Source organism: Sceloporus occidentalis, unplaced genomic scaffold (assembly GCF_023333645.1).
Source record: "Sceloporus occidentalis isolate IW3139 unplaced genomic scaffold, rSceOcc1.0.p SCAF_1, whole genome shotgun sequence".
In the NCBI taxonomy this organism is placed as follows: Eukaryota; Metazoa; Chordata; class Lepidosauria; order Squamata; family Phrynosomatidae; genus Sceloporus; species Sceloporus occidentalis.
The window spans coordinates 12,289,905-12,311,673 of NW_028316981.1; the positions used below are offsets into that span (position 1 = coordinate 12,289,905).

General features: G+C 42.4%; 1 protein-coding gene across 1 annotated transcript; it reads right to left on the bottom strand.

Annotated features, from left to right (window-relative positions):
* Nucleotides 1-12,676: 12,676 nt before the first annotated feature.
* Nucleotides 12,677-20,602, bottom strand: LOC149320769 (zinc finger protein 174-like). Its single transcript, XM_089505037.1, has 4 exons — nt 20,440-20,602; nt 18,061-18,785; nt 15,866-15,992; nt 12,677-14,320 (listed from the first exon to the last, which is right to left on the bottom strand). Exons 2-4 carry the CDS (start codon nt 18,766-18,768, stop codon nt 13,458-13,460), a joined length of 1,698 nt encoding a protein of 565 aa, XP_089361163.1. The 5' UTR covers nt 18,769-18,785; nt 20,440-20,602; the 3' UTR covers nt 12,677-13,457.
* Between the last annotated feature and the right edge of the window lie 1,167 nt (nt 20,603-21,769).

A 21,769-nucleotide genomic window follows, 5' to 3' on the forward strand; every position in this document is an offset into this window, starting at 1 on the left:
TTTCATTTCACCTTTTGTCCCAGTGACACTCCACTTAAAACGAATGGCTTTACTTGCTGACATTAAAGGGATCCTGTGTACTTTTATATACGTCTGCTCTTTTCCTTTCTATTAATCTGCATGGTTAGAAGATGCCCTCCCCATACCATCTTAACTAAGAACAGAAACAACAGAATGCAGGCATCTTACTAACATCTCTAATTTTGATCCTGTTTGGTTTGTAACATCTTGCCAGATGCAAGAAGCCAGTGGAGCTTCAAAAGCTTGTAACAAGTATATTGTGCATTTCAGTAGGCCAATAAAGCTTGCTTTGAAAAATCCTCATCAGCTATGAACACCTATGTCAGAAGTGGCTAAGCATTAGAAAAATGAGAATTATTTGGAGGAGATGTGTTTACAGTAGTTGGAATGATGATAGATACCACTTGTATTGTCTCTCTTTTGGTCAATGTTTTTCCCAGGGGCAGAGCTGTTTAGTGACTCAGTGGAAGGATTTCATTGCATAACACTCCTTAGTGTAACAGCAAGAGAAAACCATTGTTGATGTTCAGTTCTTTTCATGGTGATGACTATTATACCAATAAGTGCAGGTTGCAGCCACATATATAATATGAATGGGAAAACATTCCAGCTTATCTAAAGCCAAATGACCTTGGCTGAGCAGTACTTTGTTGTTGTTTCCTTCTCACACAATATTTCTTCCCACAAGCATAACAAAACTTGACTATAGAAAAGGTGAGATGATACTGAAGAACTTGGGCTGAAGAAGAGAGAGTGATCATTTAGCAGCACTCAGAATATCAAGTAAAATAGATTTTTTAAAATTTGTTCATTTTGTGCTTGAGGTGCTTGGAGGTCTTTCACCACAGGGTCACCATAAGTCAAATAACAACAACAGTCACTGCTGACCAAAGATGGATTGAATGTGAAACATAGTGGCTTGAATCCTATTGTTAGTCCTAACTAAAGCAGACCCACTGAATCAATTTCACCGAGGTGTTGATTCACAATTCAACAATGGATCTAATGGATCTACCATTCTCGGAAATAACTAAGAGGATTCTAACTATTTTGCCTCAAATAGCTGGAACTAAATGACAGCACAGACATCTTGTAAATGATACCTACACACATACACACACATTTAAATATCAGTTTTGGAGAAATATATTACATTCTTCATGTCATGAGAAAAGCATGCCTGCAAACATGTATTTGAACATGCCTTTTGCAGACAAAGTAACAAATCGTCTGAATAAAGATTTTGTTTATTTTCTTTACCATCAAATTAGATTCCTTCTATCAGTATGGATGGTTTAATACATGCAGCTAGCAGTTCTAAAGTAAAATAACAGGGGAGACAGAGGACATCCCTGCCTGGTGCTCCATTCCAGCTGAAATGCTTTAGAATCCATGCAGTTGACATACACATAAGCTTCTGGATTATTATTATTATTATTATTATTATTATTATTATTATGACATATAATACATATATACATTGTATTATAATATAATAATAATGTATTAATTACATCTTAATAATTAATAATGCATTGTGATAATAAATATTTTTAGAATATTAACAAAAGACGTTCCAAAGTTCATTCCCCCTCCAGTAACCCAAAGAGACAGGGCTATTCTTGTAAGGCATCTAAGAAGAGGATGATGGTCCCTTTGTCTAGACTAACTGATATATATATATATATATATATATATATATATATACACACACATACACACACACACACACACACTCAGTGCACTATATCTGGCATTTATGTCTTTAGTATGAAGCTCAAATGGTCCAAGTATATGTATCTTTCAACAAACGAATCCATGAAGGTGACATACATATAAGAGTTTTAATCATTATTAATATATTTTAGAAAGTTAATAAAAGTCGTTCCAAAATTCATTGCTGTTTGTGGGGGTTTTCAGGCTATGTGGCCATGTTCTAAAAGAAACATCCCTGCCTGGTGCTCCAATCCAACTGAAATGCTTTAGAAAGAATGAATCCGACATTCATTATTTCAAATAAATCAAAGAGATAGGCCCCCTTCTCGGGATGGAACAGAATAGCAATCCACTTTACTAATAGTTTAATCCCTGCAAACCAACTGAACACTCAGGAGCCCACATTCTTTTTCAGTTACTACTGTTACATGTCTTTCTTTCCCCTGATAGTTTATCTTATCCTGCCTCACCAACCAGATGGGTTTGCTCCATTCCCCTCCTATAAGGAGAGATTTATTAGCCTAAAATATGTCCAGTTAAGTGAAAAGCTTAGATATGGAGGTGAAAATATGACAAGAGAAAAGAGAGCATCTGCAGAGAAAAAGAAGCTACGCCAGGCAAATTTAAAGACTGATCAACAGGTTGGGGCATAATGGAAAATGAACAAATACGACTCCTTAGGTAGCGGCTGCCCAGTGGGACTCTGATGATGACAGAAAAGTTGATTTATGTAAAAACTTTTCAACCCTCAAATGAAAGTGTGTCAGAGGATTCAATAAGGAATGTAGTCGTTCAGAAAATGGAGGAGATGAAAGAGAAAAGGGAAAAAGGGAAAGGGAAAGGGAAAAAAGAATGTTGGAAGCAAGGAATGCAACAATCTTACATACCCTCCAAAGGAAACAAGGAAATGAGAGAAGGCTGCTAATTATTCTCTCAACCTTCAAAAAGCTGGAGAAACATGTTGCGACAGCGGCGAAGTCTCGGAGGGCAAGTTCAAGGCGCCATTTAGAAATGGAGGATTCTACGCCTGGTGGCAGGGCTGCAATAGTACACGCCTCCACTGATAGGGCGAACGCCATGACCGTATTTCCAACATCAGCAGACGTGTTGGAAAACAACAGGACAGCACAGGAGTTACAAAGGGAAGGTGGTTTAAACTGCTCTTCTTCAAAGGACACGACATCAGAATTGAAAAATTATTTGAAAGCTATGTTTTCTGATGCTGATGGGGACAAAACGGGAGGCAGGGAGGAGATGGGGAGGGTGGGAAAAACATCTAGGAGTGTAAAAAGGAAAAGGAGAAGAGAACTGAGGGAGGGAAAAATGGAATAACACGCATAAATATAGGGACAACTACTAGGCTGCAGCAGTAGTGGTGGGTGACACTGAAGTCAACTCTCATAGAGAGAACAGTAGTGTTACCAAAGCTGACATTTGTCAGCACTGTGCAAAAGGAGGCAAAAGGTGTCCCTCCTTGTGAAACCATTTCACCAAGAAAACCTTTTAGGTGAGACAGCTCAATAACCAACAACTAGAAAGGAGGAGGCCATTCAGAAAACATGTCCAATAAAAGAAGCATAGTTAGAAGCAACACTACACATGTAATTGGAACATGGAACGTGAAAAGCATGAGCCAGGGAAAACTAAACATACCGTATATACTCGTGTATAAGTCAACCTCACTATAAGGCAGGTTCGGGGGGCAAAATCGTGGATTTTGATATGACCCGTGGATAAGTCGAGGGTCAAACTCAGGGGCATGTAACAAAGGATCTAAACGGGGGGGGGGGGGGTTACATCAGTTTGCTCCCTCCTTCTCTCTCTTTGGACTTCTCCCAAGAGTCACAGTCTGTGCATGCAAAATGTGAACACAAATCTACAATTTCCCTCCCTTCCCCATAACTTTCCCATGGCTGATATCTTACAAAAAAGGGGACACAGACCTCCAATTCCCCTCCTCTCTCTCCTCCCTCCCTTCTCCACAGCTTTCTCAAGGGGGACACAGACCTCCAGTTTCCCTTGATGATGTTTTGTTGAAAGCAAATTCCTACAGCAAAATTCAAAAGCATTTGGAGATGCTACAAGTCTTGTCAAAGTTCTGCTGTGGGTTTGTTTTTGTTTTTTTAGCAAACGAGGTGAACATATTGTTAACATATTTAGGAGCTCAAATCAATACACATCAACTTTCACCTCGTGATTCCCACTTTTTTTATATAGAGTCTAAAAGGCACTTGCTCACAAATACACACAGAATCATAGAATCAATAGAGTTGGAAGAGACCACAAGGACCATCTAGTCCAACCCCCTGCCATGCAGGAAATCAAAGCATCCTCGACAGATGGCCATCCAGCCTCTGTTTGAAGACCTCCAAGGAAGGAGACTCCACTATATTCTGGGGGAGTTTGTTCCACTGTCAAACAGCTCTTACTGTCAGGAAGTTCCTCCTAATGTTGAGCTGGAATCTCTTTTCCAGTAGCTTGCATCCAATGTTCTGTGTTCTAATCTCTACTCCTCAGGATTAAAGAAAACACATGAAATGTATGATATGTTTGCATTCTATGAGTATCTGATCTGAAGATTCTGCATGCCACTTCCATGCATATCAACCTCTTGCTGGGGGAAAAATTAAAACTTTTTTTTTTTTAGTAAAAAGGCTATGTCTGCAATTTTCTCTCTTTTAAAATACAATACTAACCCAATACTAAAACTTTTGCCAGTGAACTTTCATAACCCATAACCCATGCATCTCTTTTCAGAGTTGTCCACCAAGGCATTCCCCAACAGGTCATCAAGCTGGTACGTAGACCTGGCTGGATCAGGATTTTCCACTCTTGATTTTCTGAGGGTTTTATTTTCAAAACACCCTGCCAGCTACCTCTTCTTCCTCAAAGGTGCAAAGATTCCCAGAAATTCCCAGTTTATACTCCATTCTGCCAGCCACAGAAAACTTTAAAGGAATTCATTGAAAAGAACCTAGCTAGGCGGTCATCTGCCCTTGGATGTCCATATTTGCACCCCCAGTGTTTTTCAGAGAAAAGAAAGATGGATCACTCCACTTGGTGACTGACTATAAAAACTTAAATGGAATATGTAGTACCAATAAGTACCCGCTCCTATTTATGAAAGACATGTTGGGGCACTTAGCCACAGGAAAGGTGTTCACCAAGCTTGACTTACAAGATGCAAATTTCTGCGTTCAAATTCAGGAAGGTGACAAACACAAGACATTCTTCAATTGCCCTTTGGGTTTTTTGAGTATTTGGGGATGCCTTTTGGGCTAGCGGGGGGCCCAGGAGCTTTTATGAGGCTGCTCAATGAGGTCCTCCACGATTTGTTGTTCGAGTGTGTGTTGGTCTATTTGGACGATGTACTGATCTACTCCCAGTACCAGGAATCCCATATAAATCTGGTGTGAAATATGTGAAGGTGCCTACTAGAAAACCAGCATTATGTGAAGCTGTCTAAATGTCATTTCCACACCAATTAGTTAGATTTCCTGGGTGTCTATGCTTCTGCATATTAGGGAGCAAGAGGTTTCCTTGACAGAATGGAATGAACTGTCCTGGATGGAGAACAGACACAGGACGTTTCTGGAGAGGAGGTCGCATCACATTCACAAGAGGTAGAATCATAGAATCATAGAGTTGGAAGAGACCACTAGGGCCATCCAGTCCAACCCCCTGCCATGCAGGAAATCCATATCAAAGCATCGCCGACAGATGGTCATCCAGCCTCTGCTTAAAGACTTCCAAAGGAGGAGACTCTATCACCCTCCGAGGGAGTGCGTTCCACTGTCGAACAGTCCTTACTGTCAGGAAGTTCCTCCTAATGTTGAGGTGGAATCTCTTTTCCTGCAGCTTGTAACCATTTTTCCGGATCCTGTTCTCTGGAGCAGCAGAAAACAAGCTTGTTCCCTCCTCGATGTGACACCCCTTCAAATATTTAAACAGGACTATCATATCACCTCTTAATCTTCTTTTCTCCAAGCTAAACATTCCCAGCTCCCTAAGTCGTTCCTCATAGGACATGGTTTCCAGACCCTTCACCATTTTAGTCGCCCTCCTTTGGACACACTCCAGTTTCTCAATATCCTTTTTGAATTGCGGTGCCCAGAACTGGACACAATATTCCAGGTGGGGCCTGACCAAAGCAGAATACAGTGGCACTATTACTTCTCTTGATCTAGACATTATACTTTTATTGATGCAGCCTAAAATTGCATTGGCCTTTTTAGCTGCCGCATCACATTGTTGACTCATGTTCAACTTGTGGTCTACTTGGACTCCAAGATCCCTTTCACTCGTAGTTTCATTCAGCCAGGTGTCCCCCATCTGTGCATTTTATTTTTCTGCCCTAAGTGCAGTACCTTACATTTCTCCGTGTTGAATTTCATTTTGTTAGCTTTGGCCCAGCTTTCCATTCTATTCAGGTCATCTTGAATTTTAATATTAGCTATTCTTCCTAATTTGGTGTCATCTGCAAATTTGATAAGTGTGCTCCCAATTCTGTCATCCAGGTCATTGATAAAGATGTAGAAAGTTGGAGGAATGTGACACACAGAACTAGGAACGCCTTGGATTGTTCTGCAAGCTTCCAGCTACATAACTGATTTGAAGCCCTCTTCCTTATCAGCGATGATGAGAGAGAGCAGCAGGGACTGTCCTCAGGAGCAAGAGATATTGGTAGAATCAGTGCAGGGAATTGCTGCTGCTAAGCCTCAGAGGAGGCATGTAGTGGTCATGGGGGACTCCTTGCTGTGGGATACAGAAGCAGTGGTTTGTGGGCCTGAAAATATGTCCCAGGAGGTGCGTTGTTCCCTGGGGCAAAGATCCGTGATGTGACAGTGAGGCTGACAAGACTTGTATTTTTATGGAGTAATGCAATGCAGAAGGGAGTCATGAGGCTGATGAAAGCAGCAAGGGAACAGATTGAGGGACAGAGGATGTTTTCTCTTACAAGTATGCAGACATATGGTAAAATTGCTCGCTATACTTTCAGTCTGCTTAAATTATTCTTATTGTTCTAAACCTTTTGTTTACGTTTCTTTTATTGTATGGCACTCTGAGTCTCTGGATATAAGAGGAATATCAATCAATCAGTCATTTGAAAAGAGGCTGCAATTCCCTGCTCATACATTTCATTTTACATCTGTAATTCTGTGAATTTCATGGGTTCAGCATCAAGCCAGCCATTTCCACACCCCTCATCAAACAAACAAACAAGTTTCATTTATATACTGCTTCATACCGCCTAAGCAGTGTCTAAGCAGTTTACAACGGTAAGTTAATTTGCCCACAACATTCTGGGTACTCATTTTAGCAACCTCAGAAAGATGCAAGCCTGAGTCGAGCTTGAGTTCTTTGCCTGGTCTTGAACTTGCAACTTTATGGTTTTGAGTGAGTGGCTGCAGTACAGGCATTTAACCACTGCGCCACCATTGCATGTTGCTGCAGGAAGAGAGCTGGTGAGCTTGAAATCTTTGTGACCGTAGAGCAGGCCTAATAGAGCTGGAGAAGCATAAAAGCACACAGGATAGCCTTTGTGAAGCTTATTGCACACATTTTTCCTCCCCCCCCCCATTATGGGCACTGGAAGGGGACGCTTGGGGCTGCGCACAACCGAAAAAAATGGATTTTATTGCACAGCAAATCATCCTCAAAATCGCCCCATTCCGTCTCCCGGCGTCAAGCCATCCCCATTCAGTGCTGAGGCGTGTCAAATTTTCGGGTCGGAAGACTTCTGGCCAAGCAAAATGACACACTTCAGCACTGAATGGAGACGGGTTGGTGCCGGAGGATGGAACGGGGCCATTTTGAGGATGATTTGCTGTGCAATAAAATCCATTTTTTCTCGGTTGCGTGCAGCCCCAAGCGGCCCCTTCCAGTGCCCATAACGGGGTGTGTGTGTGTGTGTGTGTGTGTGTGTGTGGATGGAATGTGTGTGATAAGCTTCTATGTCAGCAAACAAAGCAATTCATTTTAGGGGGAGCATCATTAAGAGAAAAGATCCATTGAAACACAACTGGGATGTATCCAGTTGTGGCTGGAGGTTGCTTTATTTCCCTCCTAACTTCTTCCAAATGGCCTGGTTTTGATTCTGGCACACTTTTTCTCCTATCGACAGCTCAGAAACAGAAGCTTGCAAAGGTGCTGTGGAACTCCTCAGCTGGCAGGAGATCATCAGACTGCTGCCCGATACAGATCACAGGCCTTTGATATTGTGGCTTTAACATGAGATGATTAAGGGCTAGAACCAAGACAGGCTTCCAATCAAGGAAGGAAAACATTGCAGAAAGAATGCAATTTGGCACTGCTTTTACTGTTATAGCTCAGTGCTGTTGAATTCAGGGAATTTTTGTTTTGTGAAACATTTCACATTCTCTGCCAGAAAGCTATGGGGTCACACCAAACTACAAATCCCAGAATTCCATAACATTGAGCCCTTGCAGTGCCATGGAGTCAAACTGCATTTTTTGTGCAGTGAAATTGCAGACTGTGTGTGCTCATCATATATTTAAGGTATTGATTATTTTTCTAGTTAAAAGTTACTTTTTCAAGTGGCACCTTAACAAAGAACACATTTTATTTGGCACATGCTTTCATGAACTGCATGCAGAAAAGATGGGATTTGCAGTTTAAGGAGGGGCATTTAGATTTCTCAGCCAGAGAGCTCTTAGGCCTCACTGAACTACAAAGCCCAAAATGCAACAGGAGGCAACCAGAGCTGTAAACATGGAATAGAAGGACTATAACAGTGTAGTAGATGATTGTGGCAGAATATAAATCCCTCCTCAGCCATGAAAACCCACTGGGTGACCCTGGACAAATGACACTCTCTCAGCATCAGAGGAAGACAAAGGTTCACTGTAGGCTTTCCATATGTTGGAAATGACATGAAGGAACACACCAACACTACCACCACCACAAACAAGAACAGCAGCAGCAACAGCAATGTGGTTTTGACCAAGTTTTTGAAAGGGTTGTGTCAGACACGGACCACAGCTTGAGAGTCATGATTTCACTTGGTTTCCACCCAGTAGCTTTCAGTGAGGGAACGGAATGGAGGGTGAAAGGGTTGATGGGAAAATTAACTGAGAGTAAGTCGGCTGGTTTTTAAAAAGTAAAGGCTCCTGATGTTTTGTCAACTATTGTGCAAATCAACTTGTACTTTCTGCAGAGTTAGACCGTCCTGTACCTTTCAACACTTCAGTACAATACTGTATTTCTTCCCAGAAGAAATTGCCACCATACCTCCCCTCTTTGCACAAGACATGTCCACCAGAAGGTGATTAAAAGGTGATTCCTACACTTAGTGGGTGGCTTTGTTGTTGTTCTTGTCGTCGTGTGTCTTCAAATCCTTTCCAACTTAAGGTGACCCTAAGCCTCAGGTAAATCCATTTTGGAATTTCCTTGGAAAAATTCATTCAGAGGAGATTTGCTTTTGCCTTCCTCTGGAGCCGAGAGAGTGTGACTTGCCCAAGGTCACTCAGTGGCTTTCCATGGCTGACAAGAGATCTGAATCCGGGTCCCCAGAGTCCAAAGTCTTTGGTGCTATAGTTTCATTGTTGGCGGGACTTGTTATACCAGTGGGAAGAATTCTTCTCATGGCTTCCAAAATGGGGCATAAACCTCTCTTTCCCTCTGCCCTTAACCCCAGCATTTCCAGGCTCATGGCTTGCAAAATCGGGTCCAAGCCTAGGGATACTGCCTCTCTCCCTTGCCTCAGTAGCTGCTTGTTAGCTCTGGCTGTGGGGGAAGGCTGAGGGATCTCACACACAGAGAGACAAAAAGGGAGAGAGGAGAGTGCACCGGGGACTCAAACAGGGAGCTGTTTACAGATCCCTGGCTACAGAAGAACATGGGCACTTATTTCATGTACTTTATAAGCAGTATTATTTTATTGCCCCACATATAAGTCTACCCATCATTTTGGAGTCCATTTTGGGGCATATATTTCTCGACTTATAGTTGAACATATACAGTACTATGAAACAGGCCATAAACCTCTGATCTCTGTTTGTACTGATCTGCTAATGGTTTGGAATTTTTAGCCTTATTTGAAGTCTTCAGCACCTTGGTCATATCCTTTAAAATTAGACACCAAAATATGGAGCATATTCATTGTACTCACTGCCATAGCAGCCACCACTGTTAGGGAGAGAAGACTGGCCAGAGGCCCAGTCACACAACAGAATTGCAGCGCTATGATTCCACTTTCATTGTCAGGGTTCTGTCCTATGGGATCCTAGAATATGTTTAGAATTCTCTAGCTCCTTCCCAAACCACAAATCCCAGGATTCCATAGTACAGAACCATCAACACTTACAGTGGACTAATAGCTAATGCTATTTTGCATATATAAGCAAATGCTGGGAGAGGGCATTCAGAGTTTTGGGGTCTGGTGCTGCAAGAATGTGGATGGCACCCAACTCTATCTGTCCTTTCCAGCTCAATCCAAGGAAGCCATTTCAGACCTAAGCTGGTGCCTGTGATCAATATTGAAATGGATGGGGCTGAACAAATCAGAACAAAATCCAGACAGCAGACAGACCAGGGAATAGGAATTACATCTTGATTAGATTAATGTAATGTAATGTAATTACATGGGGCTGCCTTTGAAGAGTGTTCAGAAACTTCAGCTGGTCCAAAGAACTGCAGCCAGGTTGTTAACTCAGACTAGCTACAGGGAACACACAACTCTTGTTGCAACAGTCCCACTGGCTCCCAGTCTGTTTCCAGGCACAGTTCAAAGCATTGGTGATGACCTGTAAAGCCCTATATGGCTCAGATCCAGGTTATTTGAAGGACCATATTCTCCTACATAAACCTGGCCATGTTTTGAGATCTAGGGAAGCCGTTTTCTCATTCCTACCCTCCTTGCAAGTACATTTGGTAAAAACACAAGAGAGGGCCTTACCAGTGACTGCCCCCAGGCTCTGGAACTCCCTTCACAGAGAGGTTAGATAGGCTCCCTTCTTACTATCTTTCCACCAGCAGTTAAAAAATCCTTTTTATTCCAGCAGGCCTTTGAGCATTGATTTGTCAGAGAAAACAAGCCTTAGCTGTTTATTGCTGTTGCCCTTTCAATGGTTTATTTTCCTAAATGGTTTTATTTTAGAATGAGTTCATTGCTTTTTAACTTTTGTATTTCATGAATTTCTGTTTGTTTTAACTGTGGTAAGTCACCCTGAGTTCTAAACTGAGGGGAAACCCTTTGGTGGGATACTGTAGGGTGAAAAGGCAGCTATTGGGAAAGGCGGCATCATCAGGCATGACTACAACAATGGCAGTCCATCATTGTAGTTATGTTAGGCAGTGTAGGATCGAGGCCTGAATCTCTGTGGACTCTCTAACTTGGTGTTATGGCAAAAGTTATAAATATATTTGAAGGATAAATACAGGAAGAAGCTTTTGTGATTCAAGTCACCCCTCTCCGGTGTGAAATAACTGCATAGTAAAGTAAATTGCATCTAAACATATCTCTATTGATACCCTACTGAAGCCATGTATCTCCTCATTTGCAGTCACCTCAGGGCATTTCATTATTTGGGAAGCTAGGACAAAAAAAACAGGTTTTGTATATCTTCCTGTGTCTCTCCTACATGATCTGGCCTGTGAACATCCCTGTAGCAAAGATCTCTTAGAGTTCCTAACCTCACGTATTCCTTGTCTACTCTTCCTTAGAATTGTTTATAAAATGATTTACTGTTGGCAAGGGCAACTTGTGGTTCTTGTGATGTCCAGCTCCAGACATTGGAAGCCCTATGATGAGAGACTGGGTATGTTTAGCATGGAGAAGAGATGGTTAACAGGGGGTATGATAGCCTTGTTTAAATATTTGACAGGATGTCATATTGAGAAGGGAGTAAGCTTGTTTTCATTCCCTGTTTTTTAAAAAAGAATGTTTGGTGCATCTCAGACACTGAATATCTGCATAGTTTCTGCTCCAAAATCAATTTATAATAATTGACCAAGGCTTGGTTACAGCTAGCATTTCAAAAGTGTAAACAAATGTCCATCCAATCTACACACCTGTCCCTCTGTCTGTGTCTCTCTTACACACACTCCACTTCTAAGTCAAATAAACCCACCAGCTAGGGTCCCACAAGGCTCTGTCCTGGGCCCAGTTCTATTCAACATCTTTATCAATGACTTGGAGGACAAAATTGGGGGAATACTTATCAAATTTGCAGATGACACCAAAATAGGAGGAGTAGCTAATACTCCAGAGGACAGGTTCAAGATTCAAAATGACCTGAAAAGACTAGAAAACTGGGCCAAAGCTAACAAAATGAAATTCAACACGGAGAAATGTAAGGTACTGCACTTAGGGCAGAAAAATGAAAAGCACAGATATAGGATGGGGGACACCTGGCTGAATGAAACTACATGTGAAAGGGATCTAGGAGTCCAAGTAGACCACAAGTTGAACATAAGTCAACAGTGTGATGTGGCAGCTAACAAGGCCAATGCGATTTTAGACAGCATCAATAGAAGTATAGTGTCTAGATCCAGGGAAGTAATAGTGCCGCTGTATTCTGCTTTGGTCAGGCCCCACCTTGAATACTGTGTCCAGTTCTGGGCACCACAATTAAAAAAGGATATTGAGAAACTGGAGCGTGTCCAAAGGAGAGCGACTAAAATGGTGAAAGGTCTGGAAACCATGTCCTATGAGGAACGACTTAGGGAGCTGGGGATGTTTAGCCTGGAGAAGAGAAGGCTAAGAGGTGATATGATAGCCCTGTTTAAACATTTGAAGGGATGTCATATTGAGGAGGGAGCAAGCTTGTTTTCTGCTGCTCCAGAGAACAGGACCCGGAGCAATGGATGCAAGCTGCAGGAAAAGAGATTCCACCTCAACATTAGGAGGAACTTCCTGACAGTAAGGGCTGTTCGACAGTGGAACAAACTCCCTCGAAGTGTATGGACTCTCCTTCCTTAGAGGTCTTCAAACAGAGGCTGGATGGCCATCTGTCGGGGATGCTTTGATATGGATTTCCTGCATGGCAGGGGGTTGGACTGGATGGCCCTTGTGGTCTCTTCCAACTCTACGATTCTATGATTCTATGTTAAATGCCCCATGTCTTCTTGGGTCTGTAAAAATAATGACAGCTCGTTCAGTTCCTACTAGGCCACCAACTTAGCTGCGCTCAACTTAGCAGGTCCAAGGTCAGCAATGACAGAACTTATGGCCCTTCAGGTATTGTACTGCAACTCCCATAATTCCTCACCACTGGCTATGCTGCCTAGAGCTCATGTAAACTGCACTCCAACAACACCCACGCCCACCCGTTTGACACCGTTTTAGAAAAAGATGTGGATTTTGAGGCTTAAGACTGTTTGGAGGGGAGGCTTCCTTCTTTTGGAGATACTGTTCTCTGTATTGTTGTTGTTCCAAAGTGGTTACCAAGAGAGATCACATCAGAAATGCACCAGATCCGATGCATTTCTTCATTATTTTTGTCTTCCTGTCCTCCCTCCTCCCAAGTTGTTCAGGCCTGTTCTTTGCTTACTACAGAATGTATTAAAACCAAAAACACTCAGGAATAACATGCTGTGTTGGCTTGAAGCAGATCCACTTCATGCAGCTATTGACTGCCCGATGACCCATTCACCAAGCTCAGAGCTCTCTTTCCCACCTATTGTTCTCTTTTGTCAAGCAAGCCTCTATTCGCAGGGGATATTTCCCCCATGCTCTAATTGCCAGCGTGATTTCTCTCTTACGGGTTTTCTGTTAAGATATTTAAGGGCTGAGCTGCCAAAGGGGCTTCCTCTCCCTTCGGAGCAATCATCCGGTTCCTCCCACCCTGCGTTGCTTTTTTCATGCACAGCAAAGTGCAGTTCCCCAACACCACGTAACCCATTGCCGGTGGGGGATTTAAGTGGCTTCCCTTCCGGCACGTTTCTCTCTCATGCTGGAGCAGGGAGGCCCGGCGCCGATAGCTTTTCCCACAGTCTTTGCAGCTGTACGGCCTCTCGCCCGTGTGTACCCTTTTGTGCTGGCTGAGGTTTGAGCTGGTACTGAAGCTCTTCCCACAGTCGGTGCATTTGTGTGGCTTCTCGCCTGTGTGGATTTTGATGTGCCGGCGGAGCTGAGATTGGCATGGCCACTGCTTCCCACAGTATGAACACTTGTACGACGGGGCCTTGGCAGGCAGGACTGGGTCCAGACGTGGGGCAAAGCTTTGCTCACAGTTTGCGGCTTTTTCCCTCAGCATGTATTCAGTGATGCTCTCTTGAGAGGGACTTTTGTTTAAATGTAGGCTGTCTTCCTCCCTGCAGTCCATATTTCGGCCTAGTACCTTTCCCAGAGAGTTTTCCTGAGGTTGTCTCAACTCTTGTTCATTTATAAGACTTGTACTGATCTCAGGCAAATGAATGTGTGTCCTTCCGGCTCTTTCCAAAGAGATTTCATTCACATCAGCTTTCCTGGATCTCTGCGGCTGAAGATTCTGCTCCTCTTTCTCACTCCCCGATAGCACAGAATCCTGGCTAATTTTCTCCATGGATTTGGCCATGAATATCCTCCTGACATTAAGGGATTTAGGTCTCTCTGGCTGAAGAGGCTTGCTCTCATTCTTCCCTGCATCAGTCAATAGGGGAAAGAAGACAGAGAATCCCAATAAGGACCTCGAGTATTTAGCACATTTATTATTATTATTATTATTATTATTATTATTATTATTATTATTATTATTTTACCATCATCATCATAGTTTATTTATATGTTGCCATCAATACACATGACACTTTACAAGCAAAACAACCAGAAACAATGGGTCCTGTCAAAGGTGTACAATCTAAAATATGTGTGTACATGTATACATTCGCAGAACGTAGAAATTATGTGTATGGGAAATAACAGAAAAGCATTATGAACAATCAATTAATTGAATTTACTGAATTACAACACAAGAATTATGTCATAAAATGTTCATAGAGCAGTTCTTAAGCAACAGGATAAAGAATAAGGACTTTTGGTGAATTTCATTAAAGTTGTTGCACTACAATTATTTCAGGAAATTGAAAATTAAGAACTTTTTTTACATATGTGTAACTTCTACTTTGTACATTGTGTACCTGTCCCCTGTTATCCAGTAGTCTTCGTATATTATAGGGTTGTTGTTTATTTTGGAGGTTCACAGCTGTATTTGTATACCGGAGGGGGAGAGGGAGGAAGGGATAATAATATAAAACTATACAATACAATTGTAAAATGAATTATACCAATAAAATACAAAAAATATAATGTAATATAAAACAAACTGATAACTATATATGATCAAAATATACAGGGGCAGCTCTCTAGGGTTGAGTTCCAGGCAGGACATCTTTCCAAGGCCTTTCTGGAGATGCAAGGATTAAACCTGGCATCTTCTGCATGCAAAATGAGTATTTTACCACTGAATTTACAACCTTGCACCACTCCCTTGATCTACAGTGGGTGGCTTTAGTGAGTGGCTAGTACGTTCAGAGATCTGAATGAGATTTCTACTCCCCAACCATAGCAGACCGACTCTATCAATGGAGACTTGGGGTATATCCACACTGTAGAAATAAAGCAGTTGGACACCATGTTAACTGTCAGGACTCAATGCTATCAAATTCAAGGATTTGTAGTTTTATGAGACATTTAACCTTCCCTGTCAGACAGCTCTGGTGCCCCATCAAACTACATATCCCAGAATTCAATAGCACTGAGCCATGGCAGTTACAGTGGTGTCAAACTGCTTTATTTGTGCAGTATGTCAGCAGCTTAGGTAAGACAACACACAACCTTCTTCCTGGGGACAGCCCAAATATGGAATACCATTCATGAACATATTCATCCACTTGGAACCTAGTTTGAGTCTTTTCTTCAATGCCAACACTGATCCAAAAGCATCCTCTATCTCACCTGAAGGCATAAACCTCAGGGATGCAGGACAAGCTACTTGGGACATATTGCTCTGTCCTCCAAAAGAAGAGCGATGACCAGGGGAAAGTCACCACTACCCTCTCTATGCCACCAAACCTCTGAGGCAACCATGTCACTCGGCCTCATGCTAGAACTAGCTTTGACTTCCTCGGCTACTTCAATTTTTACCCCACAGTGGTCAACCCAGGCTCACCTCCAGCTGACACTTACCGAACAAATTTGCTTCTCTGTCACTGTCTGGATCAAGGTCCATGGAGAGGTGCATCTCTTCAAAATCGGGGAGATCCTGTTCCATCTTGGGAGAATTAACAATCACCTCCTCGAAAGGCTCCAGCTCCTGAAAGTAAGGCAGAGGACAGGATGTTTGTTTTGGTTTTTAGCATGTAGTTTGATAAAAAGGCTGTGATTCTACATCAAATGGGCAAAGCTGGTCTCGGCAAACAGGAGGGAAGAAATGAGCATGTCTTCACAGGTGAAGTGCAGCCTCTTGTTTCGTCCCCTCAAAGCCCAGACCAGCTGCATTTTCATTGTCTGAATTGCCTTCCTGCACCATTTGAAACTGATAATGTACCATTAGTAAAACGAAAGGGAAACTAGACACAATCAGTATTTGTTAACCACCTCAATGGCAATGTTCATGATGTAATCTTGGCAAAACAAAAGAAGACCACTTTTGGAGTACAAGGTGAGTCTCCCTTATCCAAAATGCTTGGGACCAGAAGTGTTTTGGATTTTAGATTTTTTTCAGATTTTGGAATATTTGCATATACATAATGAAATATCTTGGAGATCAGGCCCAAGTCTAAACATGACATTCATTTATATTTCACTTTCATGAGTGGCACAAAAGCTGACTGAAGACATTTTATTGCCTGAGGCAAAAGATAAAATCCCAACACACCCTCCTCAATTCCACACAGAGAAGGAAACCAGAGCGATAAACTGAACTCTATTTAAACTTTGTTGGTGAACAGTGGCACTTGGTGGCACCCACTTCAGTAAACTGGTGAATCTGCTCTTGGTTTTAACCAGCATCTCCAAATTGGACCCAACATCTTGGATAGATATTTTAAAGTTCAAATTAAAACAAGGCATGGCAGATGGCAGTAAAAGACATTCAGGAGATGGAAGGCAGGATGTATAGCACCCATAGCTCTGATCCTGGCCTACAGCATCTCAACCCACTCTGTCCATCTGTTGCCAGAGGGCCCTGCCCTACCTTACAGCAGAGTTGGTCCCATATAGTAGTCATTGTTCTTGTCTCACAGCACCTCAACTAGGCTTGCCCATATATCTCTTCACCTGCTCCTTCTAATGCTTCAGTGCCCTGGTGGCAGAACTACTGTGGGTTTTTGTGGGTTTTTTGGGCTATGTGGCCATGTTCTAGAAAAGTTTATTCCTGATGTACTGTGTGTTGCATGAGTAGAGAAGAACATGTGTGTACACAGTGGAAAAGACTCCATGGGAAATTTGTTGGACTCTCCTGTGTAGGAGGGTTTTCAACACAGGTTGGATGGCCACCCATAAGGGAAGCTTTCGCTGTGGGTTCCTACTCAGAGATAAGGTTGGACTAGACGCAGCGGTTCCCAAACTTTGGTCCTCTGGGTGTTTTGGACTTCAGCTTCCAAAGCCCCACCCAGCTTGGCTAACATTCAGGATCATGGGAGCTGTAGTCCAAAATATTTGGAGGACCAAGGTTTGGGAACCACTAGGCTAGAGGGCTCTGGGAGTGTGATTCAACTTGTATAACCTTATTGATCCCTGTTTCATGCTACATAAAAAGAGGATTGTCTTCTCCAGCAGGAAACAACCTTCTCATTCAAATAAGCCTTCAGACTTTAAAGTGGCTGGTCTAAAAGGACATGCAAAGGGTACACTTTTTTAAAAAATTAATGTTTAAACTAATGTTTCAATTGGACTGATGTTTGACACTTTCTTAACATTTGTACTACATACTGTCTTAGCTATGCTCTTTTAATTTATACTGTAAACTGCTCTGGGTCCCAGATGAAAAGAAAGACAAACAAACAAACAAACAAACAAACAAATACTGTTGCTGGAGATAAGAGGATCCAACTAAACAGCAATGTATAAAGAATCAGGATACAAAATCCATTCATTAAATGACTGCACAGGTCTTCATCTGAGGTCTAATCTGCACTTCAGAAATAATGAAGGTTGATACCACTTTAACTGCCATGGTTCAATGATACAGAATTCTTGGATTTATAGTTTAGGGAGATATTTGGCCTTCTCTGTCAGAGTGCTGTGGTGCTACAAGAGACTACAAATCCCAGCATTCCACTGGATGAAGCCATGGGTGTTAAAGCTGAGTCAAACTGCATTAATTCTGCAGTGCAGATTAGACCTGAATTTCAGGATCTGCCAAACTAAAATGCACCCACCTCCTGGTCTCCTCTCTTCAGCCTCAGAAGGAAATCCTCTGCCAGGGCCACTGCCTGAACACAGGTCTCAGGCCCGCCGTCCCTGACCCAGCTCTGGACTTCCTTGGGGAGGATGGTCAAGAATTGCTCGAGGGTCACCTGCTCCAGGATCTGCTGCTTGGTGCACCTTTCTGGCTTCAGCCACTGACTACAAAGTTCCTGGAGCTGCCTGCAGACATCTCGGGGCCCATCGGCTTCACAGTAGCAAAAATTCCTGAAGCGCTGGCGTCGTTCCTCCAAACTGATAGCATCATCATCTGGAATCTCTTCCTTCACTTTTACCAAAAAATCCAGACTGGTTTCATAAGCCTTGTGAGCATCTCTGGTCAGACCGCACAGGGCCTGGCTCAAATCTTGTCCGCTGGGTTCTGTGACATCCTTCAAGGAAGCTTGATGTTCCTTAGGGCCTTCCCCTGACTGGTGTGAAGGAAGATGGGGGAACCTTCTTCCTAAATAAGGAGTCTGCAGAGTCTTCAGGAAGCCCTGCCACTGGGTTTCCCAGGATTGATGTGGCACCTCTTCCTCTTCTTCGGGTTCCTTCTTAATTTGTTTCAGAGCCATGCTAGTTAGACCTTCCTCTTTGGTCCCACCTGGGACAACATGACCGTCTCTTTGCCCTACCTCTGCTCTTTCCCCCTTTTCATCTCCATTGGGGTCTTGCGCCTCCATTTTTATTTCCTTCAGCACTGTGAACCAAGGTTACAAATAAAGGTTATCTGGGCTCTTCAAAAGGCACTACTATCAGAACAAAGGTCTACAACACACTGCAGAAGAAATTCAGTTTGAGACCACTTTAACTGCCTTTGCTCAGTGCTAGGGAATCCTGGGAATTGTGGTTTATTGTGGCACCAGAGCCCTCAGAGAGAAGGCTAAATGTCTCACAAAACTACAGTTCCCAGAATTCCCTAGCATTGAGCCAGGGTAGTTAAAGTGGTCTCAGACTGGATTATTTCTGCAGTGGGTTTTGAACCAAAGAAGCAAAACTGATTTTTCAGAAAGCTGTCAGTTTGGAAGGTTTATTTGCTGACAACCTTCCTGCAACCTGGCACTCTTTCTTAAGATGTTAAGACTACAACTCCCACTGTCCCCAGAGAGGATAGCTAATGGGCATGCAGGGTGAGACTGTGACCTTTTAAAACTTCAAATCCCAGAATTCCGTAAGACGGAGCAACAAATAGTGGTGTTAAAGTCATTATTTCTGCAGTGTAGCTGCACCCTGAGCCAAGGAAATCTTTAATTATGTTTTAATAGTTACTATTTATTTCACGTACTTAAAAATTCACTTATCTCTTGCTGCATCTGGGGGACATTCCCTCCCAGCATGGTGTAGTGGTTTGAGCATTGGACTCTAGAGACCACGGTTCAAATCCCCACTCACTCATTGAAATCTACTGAGTGATCTCGGGCACGTCACACTCTCTCAGCCATAGAGGAAGGCAAAGGGAAACCCCCTCTCAACAAATCTTGCCAAGATAACCCTGTGACATGCTCACTTTGGGGTCACCATAAGTTGGAAATGACTTGAAGGAACCCAACAACAGCAACATGGCTTTATCACAGCCTGCACTGCTGATATAATACAGATTTGACCCTGCTTCAATGGTCATGGCTCCATCCTGGGATTTGTAGTTGGTGGTGGCACCCAAGCTCTCTGACAGAGAAGGCTTATTATCCCTCAACAACTACAAATCCCAGCATCCCATAGCATTAAGCCCTGGCAGTTAAAGCAGTATCAAACTGCATTACTTCTGCAGTGTAGATGAGGCCTGAGTCACTTTTTCTGACCGCCTCCCTTATTGCTTTGCTCTAAGGGAAATGGTGGGGACAGGTGGTTGATAACTGGGACACCTCTGGAGGAAAAGGGGCAGCCAAAGGACCCACATACACACACCTTTTGCAGGAGGTACTAAAACAAATGGCAGTACTTGCCCATGGGGAAACAATACTTGCCCATAGGAAAACATAGGGGAATATTTACTCATAAGGATACATAGGAGAATACTTGCCCATAGAAAAACACTGGAGAATACTTGCCCATAGGAAATAAATACATACATACATACAAATGGGCAAGTAATTCCCAATGTTTTCTTATGGGCAAGCATTCTCCTATGTATCTCTATGGGCAAGTATTCTCCAATGATTTTGTATGGGGAAGTGTGGTTTCCCTATGGGCAACTACTGTCATTTGTTTTAGTACATCCTACCTTTTGCAAAGCCTGCTCTCCCTTCTCTCCAAAGCAAGGCTTGCATTTCTCATCCTGCCATGTCTTGCATTTTTCTGCATCCAAGTCTCTCTCTCTCTCTTACTCTTACACATCCATCTTCCTTTAAACTCACCTTATATTTGCATTGCAGTCCTTCTTGCCACCTGGAGCATCTCTGCAGAGGCTTCTGGTCCAGACTGGGAAAAGAAAAATATATACAGTATATACTTACAACTAAGTGATGGGGGAGGAAAGGAAGCAGGAACCAGCTGTGCATCCTTTCCTTTCACATTGGATTCTGTGTGGCTCCTTCTAGCAAAGAGAGCTCAGTGATTTTAACCCTTTTGGAGCTTCTGGTAATAAGAGAAAACTGAAAAGTGTGCAGAAGTAAGTCTAAACAGAAGGAGGAGATGGGGGAAAGACAGCATCTGGAGCCATCCTTATAATCCACAGATCTAAAAGTTTAGCAGGGTGACAGTTCTCATTTGGGGTGTCACAAGTCCCCGCCAACATTTCACAAATGAAAACTGGGACATGTATGTGTCCAAGCATCATCAGAGTGGGGTGGCTGTTGTTGTTGTTGTTATGCTTTATTTACATAACGCTGTACATACAGTTACAATATATAAAATAAATCTGCCTATGGTGTAGATTTTACACAAATAATTAAATAACACATATTAGTTCATGTTAACATTCAATAAAATAGGGCAGATAACAATTTAAAATAATGATGGGTTTTTCAATAGTAATGAATGAGAAAAGACAGACAGAGGCTGCAGGGGTTTGCTTTTGTCTGAGCCTCCTGGTAAGGGAAAGATTCCTCCCCCTTCTCTCTTCTTCGCTGTTGTTTGTAAAAATTAAAAATATAAGCTGAATCTCAGTTATAAAGAACATAAGGTCTTGAGAGCACTGTCCAAAATCAAAGCTTGAAGCGACATTAGACTTGCATTTAAGAGAGAAGCGGAAAAAGTAAAAGGATGCAGTCACACCAAACAGACTGTAACTGAGGAAGGATAAATAAATACCACATAAGACTTTATCACACAGGGGAAATCGGAGGTTTAAACAGCGATTATCCTGTGAAAATTGTGCAATCTCAATATTTCCACACATATTGCCACTGAACAGCCATTATCCCAGGAATAAACAGGCAATAGACGGGCAGTAAACAGCAATAAATCATTCACAGGGAAACCCTGTGAGTGATTTGTTGCTGTTTACTGCCTGTTTATTCCCGGGATAATGGCACTTTAATCGCGACATTGTGTGAAAATGTTACAACTGCGCAATTTTCATGCATTATTCACTGTTTAAACCCCCAATTTTCCCCATGTGATAAAGTCCATAGACGGTTATTGTTTTCTTTAATTTGTCTAGCATTAATAAATAACCGTAACAATATGAACAAATGAATATGTATCTAGCTAGATCAATGTATAAATGTGGATCTTTTTTCTAAT